General features: G+C 39.0%; 1 protein-coding gene across 1 annotated transcript; it reads right to left on the bottom strand.

Annotated features, from left to right (window-relative positions):
* Positions 1 to 1,173: 1,173 nt before the first annotated feature.
* On the bottom strand, positions 1,174 to 20,227 carry trim45 (tripartite motif containing 45). The gene is made up of 8 exons (XM_038272035.1): positions 19,558 to 20,227; positions 14,843 to 15,131; positions 14,155 to 14,300; positions 13,551 to 13,867; positions 4,577 to 4,706; positions 2,723 to 2,837; positions 2,098 to 2,224; positions 1,174 to 1,991 (listed from the first exon to the last, which is right to left on the bottom strand). Exons 1-8 carry the CDS (start codon positions 20,016 to 20,018, stop codon positions 1,837 to 1,839), a joined length of 1,740 nt encoding a protein of 579 aa, XP_038127963.1. The 5' UTR covers positions 20,019 to 20,227; the 3' UTR covers positions 1,174 to 1,836.
* Between the last annotated feature and the right edge of the window lie 582 nt (positions 20,228 to 20,809).

The following is a 20,809-nucleotide window of genomic DNA, read 5'->3' as shown; positions in this document are numbered from 1 at the left end:
TTTATAATTCCTTAAAGCAGATCTTCTCTCCTTCACACCCCTGCTGAGAACTGAAGATTTAGAAAGCTGTTATGATGCAAAAAGGTCAGAGCTGAAGAGGCTGGTGGTTGAAAGTCAAGTATTTGGAAGAAATTAGCCTTTTTTGTTTGACTCTCAGCCCATGGACCTTTGCATCCTTCCTCTCAATCATATTTCCTCTTAGCATACTTCCAAATAAATACCAGTAGTGCAATAAAGGTACTAAAATTTAGGAGATTAATAATCTGGACTGCACCTGGAATTTACCATTGAAACAGTATCACAGATAGGATGAAGGCTCCAGTTCACCCTCACTCTGAATACAGCAAACACGTGAAGAAATAAACTATTTTAATTAACTTAATGAGTGCTGTGCCTAAATGCCTTACGATGCAAAGGATTGTGGGAATCCCTATAGATCCCAAGCACGAGAACATCACATACATTATTATTTGATTGTTTGCTAATCAGGGTCTAATTTCAAAACAGTACAACATAAAAGTAAATGTAAAGATCAGAACATAAACAATGTTTTTATTCCTTTAGAATTACAAGCGGAAGGCAGAGAGAATTCAGCAAAACACAAACTTTAATGTTTAGAACAGACGAGTGCCAATTAACAGTGATTTTAAATACTCTAAACCGATGATATACTTTGGAGCACTAAGTGGTGTTAGTTTTCAAATCATCTTAACAATCAGCAAATAAAAACTAAGTTAGCTTTTATTATTTAGTCAGAATATACAGAAAGGCTTTCATGGCTCAGTCACACCTTTAGGGTCCCAGTGTCGCCTCACATTAAGGCTTCTTAACCAGAAAGGCAACCAGTGTTCAGTCGATGCTGTTTCAAATTGCTATAACAGATGAAAGCTTAACTGCCCCAAACAACCAGCTGGTCTTAAGATATTATGTGTGATTAATATTATATTACAAATACTAGCACCTTGTGTGGTCCTCTCCCTTTAGAACACACATTCTGCCATATTTGTTTCTGGTGCACCGTTATTTTCTCCTCTATAGACTCTAGGATGGTAGTTTGCTGTTCCTGTGACTTCAGATTATTTAGCTTCAGAATATTTTCTATAGATTGGAAATAACATTTTCTGGATTTTTTAAATCCATTTTGAGACATTTAACTATGTGTCGCCATTTATTCCTACCCTTTAATTGATGTGAAAGCCTTTATTTGCATGAGATGAACTCAAAGATCTAAAACTTTTTCCACATACACAATATCACCATTTCCATCAAATATTGTTCACGAGCTAAACTAAATCTGTATTAATGAGCACTTCTCCTTCGCTGAGATAATTAATCCCACCTCACAGGTGTGCCATATCAAGATGCTGATTAGACCTGTGATTAGTGCACAGGTGTGCATTAGACTTCCCACAATAAAAGGCTACACTGAAACATACTGTGGGGGGGGGGGTACAAAATATCAGGCAGCAGGACTTCCCAGAACCATCTCTAAATCTTTAACTTGTATGTACTTTATTACTTTCCCAACTGGTGGACCCTTTAGGGTTGTTTCCCAATAAAAAAAACAAAAACAAAGAAAACAAGATTTTAAAGGCGAAACATTAGATTTTTAAACACAATATTATTTTCCTCATTGTGACCCCGGAGCTTTAACCCAGAGGAGAAACTCCTTTAGGTTTCTCCTCCTGGCTGAGCTGTAGCTACAGAAGCCAGCAGACCGATTATCTCTCCATAGTCTCTCTTCCTCCATGTTGAACCTTTTTTAGCTTTACACTTTCAAACCGAGTCTAACTTCCCAGCTTCTCTGACCCTCCTGCTGTCCCCTTCACCATCTTATCAGAGCTCTGCAGTTCGAAGGTGTCCCCGAGGGGAAACGGCAGCCAGTATGCTCTGAGGCAAACACTCAGACTTCTCCACTGTGCTGCCACAGCAAGACCAATGAGGCTTCCCTGGATGCCCCTTATGGCCGTGACCGCAGCCTTTAAATCCTCCTGCAGGAGGACGGGCATAAGAGACAACAGAGTTGCATTAGTTTAAATGATAAAAAAGCTTTAATTAAAAACAATCGCTTTACTGATAGTTTTTCTGTGTGAGTACCTGGCATGGTTCCTGGGCACCCACAGCGAGCCTCTTTAGCTCCACCACTGGAGCAAAAGGTGCAGCAGTGAAAGGTCCCGCCGTGGTGCCTGAACTTCCTCTTCACATTCAGATTAAATGGAGAACCCTGCAGGAAGAACAGCTTTAAACTCAGGAGCATTTTAACCCAAACAAGCTAACAGTATATTGCCTTAAAAAATATTCAAACAAAACCCAAATTTAAGCAGTTTGCTGCCATCTAGTGGTCATAGTTATGCTAAACACGGTCTCTATAGCATGTGCTGCAGCTGAACTAAAGTGTTTCTAATTCAGTATTTTCACCAGTATACATAAATAATTTATTATTTCCCCAAAATATCAAGTAATCTGGCTTCTTTCGCTTCATTTTACAGTCCATGTGCTGCTCTTTAGATTTAGACTTTATTTTCATTCAAATAAATAGAACTGAAATCAAATTTATTTGTTGCAAGGCTCCAAATAAAAGCAGAAGTACAAGAAAACAATATAAATATATATGCAACATGAATAAGATTAGAAATATTAAAGAAACAGAAACCAGAAAATAGTGATATTTATCAGCAATGTAGAAACAGAGAAACGTTTCTATTTAAATGCAGTACAGCACCTTAACATGTTGGCCTCTGACACAAACCCAAACGGAGTACTGCCCTGGTTCCTCGGGTTTGTAGGAGACGCTGTACTTTCCATCACTGTTGTCTGCCACCGTCGTCTCTATTGTGCTGAACGCAGAAAACAAACATATAACTTTGATAAAATTTATTTCCTTAACAGATATTTAAATCAGCACTCTGCTGTAAAAAGCAAATCTTTTTAAATCTGTTTTCCTCATCTTACATACATATTATTTAGGACCAACTTCATTTCTATTAACAAATAAGAAAGATTTAAACACCTAAATACAATAAAAAACAGCATCACAAGCATTGGTCCTGTGGGGGAATTCAGGTTTAAAAAACCATCTCAGTGCAGCACATTTTCTTTTCACCATATTTAGTGGAAGAAATTTTGCTATAACTAATGTTCCAGTTTTCTCACACTTGGAATTAGTTTTTCAAAAAGGTTTGCAAAGAATATGAGTTGTTAATGGAAAAAAAAGCTAAAGGATGCCTTTCAAACAATCTGATGATGGACTTTACTACTTATTGGATAAAAACAATATTTTTGTTTCATATTCATTCAATAATTTAGGAGGAAAAAAAGAGTTTTTATGAAAAGGTAGTTTATGTTGTTGAAATATTGTTTACGATTAAAATGCAATTAGTTCTGATTAATTAATGATAGACCTTGAATTTAATCCATTAAAAATTTCAATCTCATCCCACTTTTAACATTTTTTTTAAATAAATAAGTAAAAAAAAAGATCTGACATCGACTTTCTGGCTCCTTTAGAACTTTTTAGAAGTTCTCTTCTAAAATTTAAGCATTTACAAACTACACAACGATATAGATGTGCCTGGTTCTGCTGGAGGTTTCTTTCTGTTAAAAGGGAGTTTTTCCTCTCCACTGTTGCTACAAGCATGCTTAGTGTGAGGGATTGTATTTGAGTCAGTGAGTCGATGCAATCAACTAGGGTTGTCACGATACTAAGCTTTTCAACTCGATACCGATACTACGGAAAATATTCGATACTCGATACCATTTTCCATACCACAAGGATAAAAACAAAGACTCCAAAATTCTACAGAAATATTTTCATTAATAAATAAAATACAATAAACAATAAGAACAATATTTTGAGATTGTTTGTTGTGCACAATATTAAGCAAGCTTGATAAAAAAACTTATAAAATTAAAATTAAGTGTTCCTTCCTTGGCTATGCTTTGCACACATACTGTAACAATGACACTAGCCAAACCGGTTAAAAAACAAAAATATTTCTCAGCAGCTGCACCTCTTACAAAAAAAAAAGACTGAAACTGAAAAGTGCACAGAATTATTCAATCACACAGTGTTCAGAAAGTGCATTCTCCTCTATTCTGCACTTTAGATGAATGACTGCTTAGGTGCCACTGCTGGTGGCACTGTATCGATGCTTTTAAAAACGAGTTTTGTATCCGGATACAATGTTTCAGTATTAATACTTTTTTGAGTATCGATACTTTTGACAACCCTACAATCAGCTGGTTTTCCTCAGATAGAAAACTTTGAATTAATTTGACTGTATGATCTGGTTCAACTGTAAAGTGCCTTGAGATGAATTGTGTTGTGAATTAGCGCTATATAAATAAACTGAATTGAATTATAGATGTAATTAGGGCTGGATCTAATGATTATTTTGCAAATCGATTGATCTGTTGATTATTTTTTTGATTAATCAGATTGCCAAATGTTCCTTAAAAAAGACATTTTACTAAATTCATTCAGGTGAAGCTAAAACTTTTCCACTTGCTCCAGGGCGGTCGGACAGTGTTTCGGCTGGCTAGCTGAACCAGCAAAGGCAGAGAAAGGATTTCTCACCAGTTTTTCTTCTCTTTGTGGACGATGCTGACCAGGACCAGTTCTCCTCCTCGGCTCAGCTGCTCTCCACCGGAGTCTCGACACACCAGAGTGAATTGTCCCCTCTGGCCCTCCGTTCCCTGCTGCAGACCTGGAACCAGCAAAACATGACTGTGGAGTATTGAGAAAAGCACCAACCTTAAACAGAGATTAAAATGTTATTATTCTGACCAAGAATGATAAAAACAGACACAAGACTGGTTTTTAAATTTCTAATTAATATCTGACTATTTCAGAATATGCCCTTAAGGCTACCTTCACACAGTAGGGCTAGATGCTTAATCAAAATATTTTTTCTTTTTAACTTTGCCTTTTATTCTACTGTTAAAATATGACAATACCAGATTTCAGTCTGAGCGGTTCAGGACATCAGAGAGAAGGAGAATGTAGACGCTCCACAGTAACGTACCGTTTATAGTAGTAAGACTGTCACTAGAGGTGTTCAATAAAGTTTGCATTTAAAAAAAAAACAAAAAAAAAACAGAAAACTAAAGGGGGAAGCACTTGTGTCTCTGTGTTATCAAACCCTTTATTGATGGGAGCCAATAGTATCATCACCACATTGTACTTTTTTGAAAGGTGAAAAGAGCAGAACTGGGACCTTTGGACTCCCGTAAAAATTAGGGATGCACGATATTGGGATTTTGGCCGATATCCGATATGCCGATATTTTAAAACTCATGTAGCCGATAACCGATATCGATACCGATGTTAAAGCTGGACAAAAATAGTCACTGAAAATAGCAGTTTTGTTATCCATTTCTGACACTTTGAAAAATAATAAACTCAAATATATTTTCATATGCTGATATCAAATAGATTTTTAAAAACACGGTATCGATCTATTTTACTTTAAAAATCTCATGAAACTTCATCGTTCTGTTACAAACTCTCGAGATATTTTGCAAATTCTTGTGAGATTTTGTTAGTAAAATAGATCGATGCCGCGTCAATATATCAACATATAAAAATATGGCAAAATTTCGTGAATTTTCGGGGGATTTCGTAGCATAACGATGACATATAGCAATATTTCATTAGTAAAAGAGATTGATATGGTGTTTTTAAATGGCAATATATCAGCATATGAAGATTCTGTGATAATTTAATTCATCAATATTTTTTCCCTCCTCTTTAGAAGTTTTTAAGTCTGTAAAAGAGAAGTTTTTGAGGAAGAAGAAGAAGTAGAATTATTTTTTTTTGACTTCAGAAACTCAGAAGCTGATCAAATATCGGGTTAAATATCGGTGGGGTGGCCGATGTCCGATATTCAGTTTTGTGGCCGATACCGATAGGGGGCCGATTATATCGTGCATCCCTAGTAAAAATTATAGATATTAATTGCATATTGATAAAAGGATGGATTTCTCCTTTTATTTTTTACCCAAATGACTGTAAATTTAACAAGGACACCAATGAAGAAGACACCAATTTCCTAATTTTCTCATAAAAATCTAAATAATCTACAAAATCTTGTCAATAACTGGTTTAAATGTAAAAACTTATCCCTATTTTTTAGTGAAATAGAATCAGGAAAAATATTTGGGACATACAAACTGAGTATAATAACAGAACTACTGAGAATGTGGAAAGTACTAAATACCTGGGAATATTTCTTAATGAGCCTTTGTATTTCAAAACATAAATTGAGTATTATAATGGTAAACTTTTTTAAATATGTTGGTTTATTTTATAATTTATAAAACCATCTAATTCTTAAAGCTCCTTTAACTTCTACAGGTCTCTATTTTATTTCCTGTAATGTAGTATGGTGTAACACGTATCCTAATCACCTTGAGAGACTTAAGATTCTGAAAAAGAAAGGCATATAAGTAAAAACACATGCAAATGATAATGCTCCCTCTGACACACCCAGACTTTAAAGTTTGGGTGTGAGGGAAACAACTGATATAAAGAATACATTATGCAGGGTGAAGTATACAGACTGAATCCTGGATTTCCAGCTCATTCCAGTAATTTTTTAATCTCATAAACCAAACACAAAGTGGAAATCCCTACTAAGTGGGAAAAAGTGGAAGCTGAATTGCACTAGCTTTAGTGCAGCATGTTGAGGAATCAGACTGAAAAAAACTATTAAAGATTCTCAGTCTCTTAATCTATTTAACAACATCTCGAGATGAGTTTATTGCACAATTTGCGCCGATATAAACCCCAAAGGCTGAGCTTCATGCTGTGCTGGTTTAGGAAGATCGAGCATTCGCTGTACGATTTTTTACCCTTTATAGGACGGTTTTCCAGCTGTGCGACAATTTCTGATTGGGCGAACTTTCAGCCTGATCGTGCTGTGTATAGCGTACAGCAGGTAACAAGGTGCGATCAGCGCCTCCCAATCAGGAATCGTGAGGTCGTGAGTTGTGAACTTTTACACCCTGAAGTTTCGCCGCACAGTTTGAGATGAAGCTGCGAGCAACGATTGAAAATATCGCAGAGTGGATGCCCAGCTTAAGGCCCTGTAAATACTAATAAAGGATTCTTATAAATCAGCATTTAATATGATTTTTAATGTGTAATTTCTACTGAAGAACTAATAGCATTCTTTATCAACAGTTTGATAGTTTAGGTTGTTGGGTGGTTTTTTTAAGTTGTTTGATTTCTTTTTATGTTGCTTTGTATTATGATATAAGTAAAGGGCTCCCAGATTACACGCTGTAAAGGAGGCCATTTAGAAAACTGTTGATCACTAACTGTACTATGTAAATATTTAAAAACATGTGTTTGTAAATAAATCAAGCACCTGCTCTGTAGGTTGCCACCTGTTGCTTTTTGAACCAATAAGGAAGTTGAAATGTCGAATATTTTCATTAAAATCCCTCAGGATACATCTGAACACATTACTGTCACATTATTTGCCACTAAAACAAATCTTCTAACAGCCATTATATCTAACCTCAGCAAGTACAGGTTTCTTTGTTAAACGAATAACGGATTTTATTCCTTGTTTCTTGATTAAGCATTAAAACTCAGTATTAATTGGACTGGATAAAATAACAGATTATTTCACAGTCCTTCTTCTTAATGTTCTTTAAAAACCTGACTTTGCTGTCGTTTCTTCTGCACAAATATATCAGCCAATGATCTTCATGACACTGAATGTTTCATATGACCTGATGGATGTGCATGGGCCTGCAGTATTTATGTGTAAACACTCACTAAGCTGTTTGCCTGAAGGCTTGATGAGTCTTTTATAGTTTCAAAGGAATTCCTGCCTCTGAGCCAAAGAGCCAACAAGAAAACAAAAGTCTTAAAATAGTAAAAAGAAAAACATGTCTGCATTGTAGCTTCTACTCCTCCCCTGAAGAGGCTCTGGAGCTACATTAGGCTAAATAATCTTTGGCTAAGCCAAATCTAAATTGTGACGCCAGACAACAGTTTTCCTCTTAAATCTTCTCGATTATTACCACCCATTCTTCCTTTGGCTGACTGATGCTAAAAAGGGGGGGGGGTATCTCTGACATATCAGCTTAGAAATTATTATAAAAATCTGTCTAGAAGTGGTTGTGGTATCGGGTTAAGGAGGAGAGCAGAGACACGCTTTTAGCAATCAAAGTGGAAGATGGAGAAATTAAAGGGGTCCTAGAATGGTTCTATAGGGTATTTGGTGCTGGTCCTAAAGGTCCCTTAATAGGGTATGTAACATTGGTTGGGCTGAAAATGGCATATTTGCTGTTCTATGAGCCCTAATGCAAGCCTGGTTAAAAGCCCCAGAATGAAATGACAGCTTTTCTTCTTTTTATGGTGCTCATGAATATTTAGATGAGCTGTGCGCTGATTAGTTGGTTTACAACGAGCAAAGCTGCTGAGCAAAGACGCATCATAGCAACAAGGACTCATTCACTGAAACATCAAACTGTTGATATGGTAGGGTGACCAAACAGCAATTTAAAAATCGTCCACGATATTGGTTGACTACAGCGCAGCATGTAGTTAAAACACACACGCGCATTCAAACCGAGCCGTCAGCTCCAGGGCTGGTCCGGGAACCCGGCAGAAGGGGGGAGGGAGCCAGCTGGGGACAGAGTGACCGAACCCGGCATGGTGGCAGCCTGAACACAGGCAGCCCCCTGCTTCCCCTCGCTGGCCCCCAGCCCCCCTCCTCTGGCTGAGGACGGGCGGCTCATGGCTCTTTGCTGAGGTCTGGTCCTGTCAGCAGCCCAGCACAGCTATGAACAGCTTAGCGACAGAATCTTTCTTACAGCTTGCGGTTGTGATGGCCTTACAGTCGGAACAGGCCCTCGTTTCAGTAAAAGAAGTTTATTAAATCCTGCTTTGAACTGTCCAAGATTTTGAAAACTGTCTTCGGTAAAATGCTGAGAGCAAATGAACAGCTGAGCGTCAAACAACAATAATCCATGCCTGTCGAGTCTTCGGATCCTTGGGAAGACTGTGAAATTTTCCCCTTTCTCCATGCAGCCTGGAACACTGCATTTATGCCTCTGGTTCAGGCTCATTTTTAATAGAGAAACTTCCTGCTTTGTAATTCTTGGAGAAGTAAACCCAACTGTAGGCTAAACAGCTAAACTGGTGTCTTACATCTTCCTTCTATTCATGTTCTTGGGCCAGTGGACCAGTGGGCTGGTCTGGATGTCAATTTCAGGGTGTGACAAAAGTAGAGGCCAGAACCAAATAAGGCAACATCCCCGAATTGACATAAACTCAAGACTTTGTTGGAATTCACCCGTTTTATGGTGGAAGTTTAGAATTGTGATATTTGCAGAGAAAGGAGGTGTTGATGGGGTTTGAACTTCTCTGTATGTCCATTTCACCCACTGAACTATCGTTATTTATCTATGATAATGGAAACTCGGTTTTGCATTCTATGACTCCTTTAATGTTGACAAAGGATGGAGGAGGGAATGCTCTTAAGCCCCTTGAAAGATTGTTGAGTCTTTCATCACCCTCTTTTAGCTCCAGCTCATATTGTTGGGATCTGGAGCTGTACCACCTTCCTACAGCAGAGTGCGCCGTGGGTCTCCAAGAGCTGGAGTCTTCCAGCACACCTGAGGCGCATCTTCTCATCAGAGACCTGCACTATATAACCACCTGCCAGACCTTGCTTCGACGCCGCAGTGTTGACCTAGTTTGGTTAGCGACCTGAGCCTAGAACCTAAGAATCTTTGCTGTCTCTTGAGAGAGATCCTGATTCTAATTCTTCCTTGTTTTTTGCCTCACAGGAAACCTGTCTCTACCTGAGGCTCTGGATGAGCTTAAACTGCCGAGATTGCCCTCGTGAGCCAAACCTGAAGACTCCTATGTGGATTCCCCTGCTCTCTTGGCTAAGAGCTGGAAACTCAGATCAAGGTCTGCCTTCAAAGTCAGAAGCAAGACGCTGCAGCTACTCTTGGACTCTGCTGAACAAACAGTCTCTGGACCCAACAGTTCCTTCTCTCTCAAAGAGAAGCCCGGACTCCTTCAAGGTATTCTTCTGAATAATCAAAGACTCATAACTCATCAGTCCGTTGCCTAATCAAACTATCATCTCTGCAGACTCCAGTGAACCAGCCCTGACCAGTTCCAGTTCCAGTTTATGATCTTGTGTATTTGTGCAAACCCAAATAAACTCTGTTAAACTTTTACCCAGCCTCCGTTGTGTTCTACATGTGGGCTAAGAACTTAAGACCCATCATGACACATATACTGACCAGCAGCTGAAGCCTCTCCCTGCCCTGGTGCATCTCTGCCGGGGTTCTCGCCATCCCCCCCATGGAAAGCGGCCATGAACCTGCCGTGACTCCTGGACTCCCAGAACTAGGAGAATCTCTGGAAGATCTGCTGGACCAGGGGATGCCGGCTGCTTTCAGAAGTGAAGCACCATGACTTGCTTTTTTAGATGAAGGTCCACCATGTTGAGGTGAAACCAGCAACCAGTGGATTAGCCGGCATTGTGGAGCATTTCGCCAGTTATACAAAATCACCCACTGTGCAAATTTATAGTCAAATGACATGAAACTGGCAATATTTTTGCTGTTTTATTGAAAGAATGGTGAAAATTTAAAGCCTATGCTAAGATGCTGTCTTGGACACAGACTATAACCAAACACCTTCGTAAATAATAAAGCAATTCAAGCTTTTTCCTAACTAAAACTAGGGCTGGGCGATAATTCAATAACGATATATATTGATCGATAGACGTGTGGCGCAATAGAAAAAAAGAGGGTTGATAAAAGTTCGATAAAGAAACGCAGTTTTCCTTCCTTCTCATTGTAGCCTAGCATGTAGGTTTATGCTAGTCACTACTTCCTTCCAACCAATCACAATCGCGGACCCAGGCACGCTGTCACAAAGCGCCGCCCTCTCAAACCACAACACAGAGCACATGAAGATTTCGCAGCAAGGAGAGGCGGAGGAAATTGTTCCAAAGAAGGGTTTTCGTAGTTCGCCCGTTTGGCAGTATTTCGGTCATGGCAAGTCGGACAAAAAACAAACCACAGTCATCTGTAAAATGTGTAGGGAACCAGTGAAAACGTTTATTCTTTGTCAGTATTTAATAACATAACTCAGGTCTCTTAAGTTATTTTTCTTTAAAACAATTCTGTTATGGTTAAAAAAGTTGGTTAAATAAAGACTTAATTGGAAGTCTGTGTTTGTGTTCTTTATTAAAATAAAATCATTTAGCAATATCATAAAATGTCCAGGCGGAGCTGCACATAAAATATGGTTTCAAATCTTTTCAATAATTATCGATATCGATCAATATGCATTTTTTTTTTATCGATAAGCTTTTTTTCTATATCGTCCAGCCCTAACTAAAACATAAGCAAACAACGCTATGATGAAAACTAAAGAACTGTTTGTTATCTTCCTACAGCAGGCTTGAAGGCTGATTTGTTTGTTGCTGACTTGCAATAATTTTACTGACAAGGGGCCTGTTTCAATAAGGAAGTTCAACCAACTCTGAGTTAAAACTTGAACTCTAAGTTGACTTATCCTGAGATTGGAAACTCTGAGTTTTGGGTTTCAGAACAGCTGAAATGAGTTAGTTCAATCAACTCTAAATTGACTGACTCTGAGTTAAGCGCGTGCACCACAACTATAAAAAGCCATTATCAATGGAGCACAGATATTACGAGTCACCATGGCAACAGCTTCAGACAAAAAAAGGTGTGCATATTTCTCACCAGCAGAACTGGATGTGCTTATGCAAGCATATGCAGAATTTGAACATTTATTTAAAAAATAAAAAAAAGCAACACGGCTGTAGCGGCGAAGGAGAGAGAGTTAGCTCGGGTGAAAATAGCTGCTCGAGTCAATGCGTAAGTTTACATTTTAATTACTTTTATACAGTGTTGGGTGTAATGAATTAAGTTACTTAAGTCATATAAATACTGTAATTAATTTAAAGACTATAAAACAATAGTGGATTTAATATCATATTTTAAAAGGTATATTTTGATTTGAACTTTCTCCGTCTAGTTACACACTTTGGTCAATTTAAGATTAATTCAAGCAATTGAATATTGTTTATTTGAAAGCATTAGAAGTGCAGTTTCTTGTCTCTCCTTGTATTTTTCAAGTGGTTGAGGTTGATTTGGGATTTAGAAAGTAATTAATAAGTAAGTAAAACAAATTAGTAAGTAGACCAATACTTTCTAGAGACAGTAATTATTACATTAAGCTAATTAGATTTGTTGAAGATAAAATTTGTAGTTAGTAATTAAGAACTATTTTAGAGTAACTTACCCAACTGTTATAATATCAGAGGTGAAACTGGAAGAACAGTATTTTATTAAACCTAATTTAGTTTTCATGGATAGGTGCAATCCTGCAGGCATCAAAAGAACATGGCAGCAGCTGAAAATGAAATATAAAAACATACTTCAAGCAGGTAAGCCTTGAGCACATCATGGGAGTAGAGTAGCTACCTGGCTTTACAAACAGGATCATCCATAAAAGGACATGCCATTTCATTCCCTTTGATGCGCTCTACGTGACTGAAATGTGTGCAATGAATACTGTATGTCCCCAAAGAATCAATTAGGTGTTTAAACACCACTTCCTCTTTAAAAAAGGGGAGGAGACCAAAATAAACTCTGGATTTTCTGAAGAAAACCTGCTCCCGACCAGGTTAGGTTCACAGAGTAAATTGCCATGGTAACTGACTCTGAGTATAAGTTACCTCTCTTTCAGAAACGGGCTTGACTTACTCTGCTTTCTCAGGTTTAACTTACCTCCCTTTCTGAAACAGAAAACCCAGAGTTTCCCTCATTTCAGGGTTAACAAACTCAGAGTTTTCACTTAACCTCCTTTCTGAAACAGGCCCCAGATGCGGTAAATAAAACTGTCAGCTGTCTATGCATCAGGGTTGATCAGGGAAAATGCTTCATAAATGAAGTTGTAATTCACTGTACAGCTGTTAAAATAATGCTGAATTTCTCCAGGCTTTGCTTGCACTCATGTAGGTGGAGCAACCTTACGGTTGGCGTCACTTTGTTGCGGTAAGCTTTCCTGAAAGTCATGGCTGAAATCAGTCCCGTATGGTAAGAATTATTTTCTTTAATTTGTCTTCTGTATCTATTTCTTTATTTCTTTTGTGGTATTTTCTTTTACTCAGTCTATACCTTAACGTTTTCTTAGCTTTCTAGAGGAGATACAGTAATGAGACAATAAACAGATTTAAAAACCATTTTCTGTAATGTCTTTATGAATTTAGAAGATTTCTTACAGGAATTCGACCTTTTTTGCCTCCTTTTCCCTTTTTTGGCTCTGAATAAACCAGAATGCCATGTGGTTCTGGATCTCAGTTCAATTAAGTTTACTTTCTATTGATATTGATTGAGCATCTATCGGGATATTTATTGTTAATGTTTTATTACTCAGCCCTACATGTACACAGCTTCCTTCCAACTTTTATCCTTCAAAGGAATTTGAAGCAACCACTAACAATGAAAGGCAGACAACGTCCTTTTCGGTTGATTACCTTCCCCTTCGATGGTGCACCTGCTGACGTCCACCGTCCTCGAGTTGATCACACCCACCACTGGGTAGCCTTCCACCTCTCCCGCCGGCTCCCTGGGCAGGAAGCAAATACTGCTGCCATCGTCAGGGGCCACCGCTGCCAGGTGGGGGTCGAATCCACTCTCAGCCAGAGTGGTCAATCTTTTTAGAGTCACGCCTTTGGTACTGAGGATCTCAGCGTCAGATCCACAGCTCAGGAGCCGCTCTGCAAACTCCACACTCCCTCTGACATCCAGCAGGGCCTGCTGCAGCTGCGCCCTCTGCAGGTGGAGGTGGTTTCTGCAGGAAAGAGGCATTGGGAAACCAAACAGCAGGCAGCAGTGAGACTTTACTAATTTATTCAGGAGGAAAAACACATCAGTCCAACTTTAGAATAATGGATTAAACTGTTAATTAAAACAGGAAAAGAAAAAAAAGATAAATCAATTATGATGTCAGCGTTTCACTGTCGGTTAATGCTGGACTTTTACAATAAGTAACCTTTAATTATTCCGTTTAGTTTATCTACATAGCGCCAATTCACAACACATCATCTGAAGCACTTTACAGCATTAGTAGGGTCCTACCTGCGCTGCACCCTGAGCTCCTCTAGGCGGCGCAGCAGGGACAAGCAGTGAGCCTCCACGGCACTGGCGTAGCCTCGTGCAAAAGCTCGAATTTCATTGGCCGTTGCATCTATTCGAACCTGCAGATTTTCTTGGGAAATATCGACCTGCAGGAGAATCAGAAAGGCGAAAGTTTAATTTACAGCAATAACAATATTTTTAATCAGGTCTATCGTATTTGTTCCTCGACACATTTTCCATGTTAACTAAATAAAGCTAAGGATTAATGAAATAATGAAAGTTTATTTGTTTTTTTAATTTACTGACAATTAGTGGCCAGTTTTAAAAAACCTTTACATTAAGAAAAGGGCCTAAATGTTTTAATTTTTAGTAGTAGTAGTAGTTCATTGTTATATTTTCACAATACTGACTGAATTAAAAATAACATGGTTTCTTACACATAAATAAACAAGACACATTTAGAAGATGTAACAAAAAAGGAACCATTAGAAAACTGAATTAAAAAAGATGAATACATTTTTATTTGAAAGGTACAGAGAAGTAAAACTGTAATTTAAAGACAGGGTATGTTGCTCTGATAAGCGGTCAGGCATTGTGCCACACCTTACCTGTTTACATCCCTACTTCAAACTGAATTATGTTTCAAGATTGAAATCTAACAGGAATCTAAAGATGGATCTTTTTGAACCTTTTGCAGCGACTCCTCCAGTCTCTGCAGGCGAGGTCGAAGCTGCACGCTGACCAGCTCCCGGATCCGGTCACCATGGTGGTCAATGATGTCACCTGTTGGACAGCAGCGATGGTCCCGATGCAGCGTGGCCGCGCACTCCAGACATACGGACAGTTCGCAGGTTTGGCAGAAGAGCCTCAGCTCTTGTCCGGGGTGAAGGGAGCAGAGGACGGGGCGGCAGAGACGACCTCGAGCCTTTAGCTCCTCCACGGCCTGAAGAGAATGAGACGCTGTCCGCTTCTGCCGCCTTCAGGGAGAACAGACAGATTCCTGATCAGGTTAAACCATGGAGGGAATTCTGTTTCATTATTGTTGCAAGCAAAGTTTTATTTATAGCAATATGAGAAAAAAAATAATACAATAGTTTAAACAATGTTTTTTACTTACATTTTTACAGATTTTCAATTATATTTTTCTCAGCTTTTGTTTTTTCACATTGATCGTTATTATCGCAATCATTCTTAAATTGTGTTTTGTGTTTGATTATATTCTCTTTCCTTCTGGCTCTCCTCTGGAGTTAGAAACAAAGATGCATTTCTATTGGTCTGCATGGTTGTTATGCTGCTGTCACACCTTAACGATTTAGCCAGCGTATGCCGACGAACAGCATACGCTGGCAAAAACACTAGCATACATTGGATAAGTTATGGATATGTTTTTTATAAGTTAAGAGCACACTGAAGCACACTTCCACACTGAAATACAACAAGAAATTTTGAGCATCAGAGACGTATGTCAGCGTCTGCTCATACGTGGGCCATTGGTTACAGGTAAGTTATCTGATCGTTGACATACGTTAAGTTTAAGTTACTCATAAGTCGTGTTGTGCATAACTTACACATAACTTATCAAGAACGTATCTTCAACGCATATCAACGTATTCCAGACGACCGCCGAACGTGTTTCTGACTTACAGCTAGTGTATAATGGTGTATTGGCAGCGTTTTGGTATAACAGGGGGTTCACATGAGGAAACCGTCGGTTCTCCTCCAGACTTCACGTTCCACAAGAGATGCAGGATTCTGCAAGGCTGAGACGAGAATAAATACTAGCTCCAACATCAGCATGATCTCATCAATTTGACCTTTTGGTGTGGGCTGTAAAGAGCAGCTAGGTTAATACCGTGACTATAAAGTTTAGAGAAATATTCTTGTGCTTTTTATGCAGGCCGGGCGCCTCCATTGCTGCTCTCCTCAGGACACTGGCTAATGACATTTCATGGGCATCACGTGCCCATGTGTCACCAAGCAGAGATGGGGACTCGAGTTTGTGACTCGTACTCGAGTCTCACTTAAGTTGCATATTTAATCACTTCAGACTCGACTTAGACTTGCATTTGAAGGACTTCAGACTCGACTGAGACTCGTAAATTTCCGACTTGTGAACAATATTTTATTCCAGTGTAAAAACACTTATTCAAGTGTTTTTTGTTTTACTAACTTGACTGATCGCCGCTCGCCTTACCCGCACACAGAAGAGGAAAAAAAAAAAAAAAAAGTAGCACTTGTGGCCAGTATGGCCCCACACTCAGTCGTTGACACAAGGGGGAGCAAACAACTCAAAGACCCAAACCGTGAAGCACTCAAGTTCAAGTGTTTTATTTATACAAAAAGCCACACCAAAAGTGGCATAATAAAACAGTCCTTTTCTTCTCCTGATAAAACCTAAAATTCAAGAGTTTTCCTTAAAAATCAGAGGCTGGAAGTTGGGCTCCGCTTGTTATGCTGCTTCTGGTGCGAGTGGTCGGCCTGGAGCACCCACTGACTGATCCACAGCCAACTCAGCGGCGCTCCGGCACTGTTCCACTCCCTGGTGTGCCACCCCCATTCCCAGACCGATCCAGCTAAAAGAGAAGCAAGGAGAACACCAGCATCCACGCGCCAAAACCCCGTCGGAAGATATATTCCTGTTTATGCTTTAAGCGAGGGGGAGCGCTACTTACAGGCGAGGTTCCTCCTCTGCCCTAATACTCCTTACTGGGCCATCTGTGCACCCGCCTGCCTCTCCCCCGTCAGCGCATCCGTCTCTGTCACCTGCAGATTCCGTTCTCCTTCTCCTTTCCTTCAGACTCCTTTTATGTCGGCTTTAATCAGCCCTTGCTCACACCTGAGCGCAGCAATTACGCAGCGCAATTAATGCACTCCGCCTCCTCAGTAGGGCTGAACGATTTTGGAAAATAATCTAATTGCAATTTTTTTTCTTTATATTGCGATTTAATGCAATTTTTTCCCCCAGTTTAATTGATCATGTCTTTTTTTAAACATATACAAACAACCAATTAGGTGCTAAAAGACACGCTGTGTCCTAATTAATGATCGCATTCTGCCTACGATATATTTCAACCAAAATTGCAATTTCATTTTGACTTTTCTCTACATAACCACAAGAAACAAAAATTGCCTCTAAATAAAGACAATTGTAAACAAGGACTATTTAAATCAAGAACTTTTAATGTTTTTATTAATCAGAATATTATTCAAGAGAACAGCTTTTAACTGATTTAGACATCAGTCCTTGTTGAACATGAAGTCCAAAGTGCAACCAACAAACCAGTCTATGTATTAAACTGATTAACTGGTACTTAGTGCTATGTATGAATATATAAACTCTAAAACAAGTAATAAAATTAGATTATCTCACTGCTGCAACTGTCTTCCCTTCCATGTGGAGGCAAATTTAGTTTAAAAATTTTACTGACACCTAAAGAACGCGTCTGATTCACTAATTGTTACATAGCCAAAAATTGCAGACGTCCGCGATTTGGAAATTGCATTTTTTAAAATTGCGATTATATTGAAAATGCGATTAATTGTTCAGCCCTACTCCTCAGACAACTAATTCAGTCCAGTGCGCATGGATTGTCACAAGGGAAAAACAAACCAAAACAACCCAACATGCAGGAAAAATTCAAAAGTCTAAAAGGAAAGCAATCATATAAAAAAGAAACATCAAAACATGCAAAGCATAAAACATTTAAATGAAAGAAAACCATAAATCATATTTTTCCCTGTGCAACACACTGACGTCACTGACAGTACGTGACATATATGCCCGTGCGCATGCATGCATGCAACCCATACAGATATGGAAGCGATGATTACCCCCCCTGTTTCGGTGCCACCGTTCATAATAACCTTTGGAGACAAAAACTTTACATAAGGCGGGAATAAAAGAGCAGAAAACTGCAGCTTCTTTAGAAAAAAATACACGATGCTTGGTCCACCACATCTAACTTTATCAGCCACAGTGCAGTGCAGGTGTACAGCCAGGGACATCACAGACATAAGGCAATAATTCAGGACCTTATTATTTCATGCAACCTCCCCTTGTCTTTGATCGACAAGCCCAGCTTTAAAAGCTTCATGGCAGTGGTAGAGGAGAAATATGTTGTGAATAATGTTGTAAATTGGCGCTAAATAAATAAACTGAATTGAAAATACTGCCCGCCAAGTCATTAAGTTACAAAAAGTTATTGCCACAATCTTTCTTTTATAAAAGTATTGTCCTGCTATTTGTTTAGGGTTTTTCTTTATCTCTTATAGTTTCTAACCTCATATGTATTAATAAAAGGCAGGATTGTGACTGTGTTTTTTTCCACAGTCCTCAATTTCACTTAAAAATAAAAGAGCAGACATTTACTGCTAAAACTAGAAAAAGTTGTAACCACAAATGTCAGGTAAATAATGTAAGAAAATAGTTTTTTTTGAAAGAAAAAAAACTAAAAATGCAAAATTTATCTGGAAAATAATTTTGCATGTGTGCTTTTTTTAATTGTATTTTTCATTTAGCAGTTCAAGATAATGATCATTATAGATATAATAGTGACCTTTAAGCTATACCGTCTCAGTGACGGAGATGAAAACACAAGGAGAAACAAGCAAGCACGAAAATTATTGCACTTTTTTTAATTAATCAAGTGATTAGAATTTTTTGTGCGATTAATTGATTATTGCGACAGGCCTTCTCAAGACTTGAGACTTGACTTGGACTTGCAAAAAATGACTTGTGAACATGTCTGTCACCAAGTGACACCACCCCTGTCTGCTGGAGACAATGTGGTCAACAAAGTGCAAATAATCGCCATGTCTTTTGGGATTGCCCAAACTTTCAAGGTTTTTGGTCAGAAATACACAACTCATTACAAGACTTGCCACTGGACACTAAGACAGTATCTGGCATGTGTTCCTCAAGAATGGCTGAAAGTGGACAAATACTTAATGAACATCCTTTTGGTGACCAGGAAAAAACCTATCATGAGGAAAGCCCAATACTTGGTCGTGGACACACATTGTGATGGAAATATATCAGATGGAACAAATAACCACCTATTTTAACCAAACATGGAACTCTTCTTAGAGCAATACTTGAAAGCTCTTATCTCCAGCTACTAGGCCTTTATAATATATATATATATATATATATATATATATATATATATATATATATATATATATATATATATATATATATGACTAGTTTTTTCTTTATGTATGTTGTTCTCCTCTTCCCTGGAAAAAAATCAGTAAAATATAAATAAATAGAAAAGATATATATATATATATATAAATAAATAAAAATAAAGTGCAAAAAACAATGGGTGATGTTAGTGTGAGTTTAAAGTATTAGGAACTAAATCAGAACTTTGTTGGCCTATATCAGAAGCTGTGGTTTACCTGTGCGCCTGGCAGCAGAACCCGCACAGCTTCACGCAGCAGACCTCACAGCGGCTCTCCGCGCTGCCTTCCCCGCACAGGTCGCAGCCCAGCGGGCCGTCGCTCACCAGGGTCTCCAGGAAGACTTCATCCAGGGCCAGGTGGTCCGTGCTGAGCCCGGCCGGTCCTGCCTCAGGGATATCCACCTCGGTGTCACACTGAGGGCAGAGAACGGTGACCGACACTCGCTCCCCCCCGGTCCTAGCGCCGCCGTCCTCCGGGCCATTTCTGAAGCCCCGAGGCGCCGAGAACGGCTCCAGCTGCTCGATACAGTCGGAGCAGAAGGTGTGCAGGCAGGGCAGGATTTTAGGATCACGGTACAGCCGTTTGCACAGATTACAGACTGCTCTGGGGTTTACCGGAGCTAATCTGGTTTCCGGGTCGGAGCCCACAGTGGGCTCTCCTCCCACTGAATGGAACATTGTTGCTTTTAGAAAAGTTGTTCCAAAATCAGAGTAAAACTTACCTAGTTGTCAAAGTTTAGAGAAAACTCATCCCTATATGTTCAAGTTGTATCGCCAAATCCCTGTTTTCTTACCAGAGGATTTCAAATTTACCGTAACTAACTTTTCTACCTAATTAAATCCCATGTTTCCTCGGTGAAGTGGGCTGCATTCAAAGCTGCCTGGGACATTTGACACCTCACTGCTGACAGACCAATGGCAGACTCCCCCTGACTATTCGGGGTGGTCCAGAAACTTTCCAGGAATCTTTAAAGCCAAAGTTGGACATTATTCCCTAAACACAAACCACATAGATGAAATACTTGCAGCAGTGCAGAAAACCATCCGTTATTACATTTTCCTGCTGAATTAATGGAAGTAGTTATCAAACCTGTTCTAAAAAAGGAGAACTATAAGTGCAAACACACCTTAAAGCAGGCGTCTTCAACGTTTCCAGGACAAGGACCCCCAAACTGATGGCGAGATGGAGCGGGGACCCCCTGATTATATATATTGTATGAAATTGTGTTATATCAAACATAGTCACTCTATTACAGATGGAGGAATGTAATGAAAGTAATTTCTCCCTGGGATTATTAAAGTATTTCTGATTCCTGGTTAATGGGACAGGTGTTGTGAATGAAACGGTGCCCAGCTTGAAAGAGCTCCTGTGTGTCGCTGAATGTGTGCATTGATGACCGAAAGACATCATCTGCCTCCATTTTTTTGTTTACTACAGTGTGTTGAATTCATGTTAATGTGTATTTTAA

This window comes from Cyprinodon tularosa, unplaced genomic scaffold (assembly GCF_016077235.1).
Source record: "Cyprinodon tularosa strain WSP-4 unplaced genomic scaffold, ASM1607723v1 ctg815, whole genome shotgun sequence".
NCBI lineage: Eukaryota > Metazoa > Chordata > Actinopteri > Cyprinodontiformes > Cyprinodontidae > Cyprinodon > Cyprinodon tularosa.
The sequence above is the reverse complement of the archived record's forward strand: the minus strand, read 5'-3'. Positions and strand labels throughout refer to the sequence as shown.

What these genes read in the sequence shown, in the direction of transcription:
- trim45 (XM_038272035.1), bottom strand. Translation starts at nt 20,018, where the DNA reads ATGTTCCATTCAGTGGGAGGAGAGCCCACTGTGGGCTCCGACCCGGAA. An exon ending in TGGAGGAGTCGCTGCAAAAG is followed by an intron (nt 14,301 to 14,842) that starts GTTCAAAAAGAT and finishes ATTCTCCTGCAG; the next exon opens with GTCGATATTTCCCAAGAAAA. An exon ending in GAGCTCAGGGTGCAGCGCAG is followed by an intron (nt 13,868 to 14,154) that starts GTAGGACCCTAC and finishes TCTTTCCTGCAG; the next exon opens with AAACCACCTCCACCTGCAGA.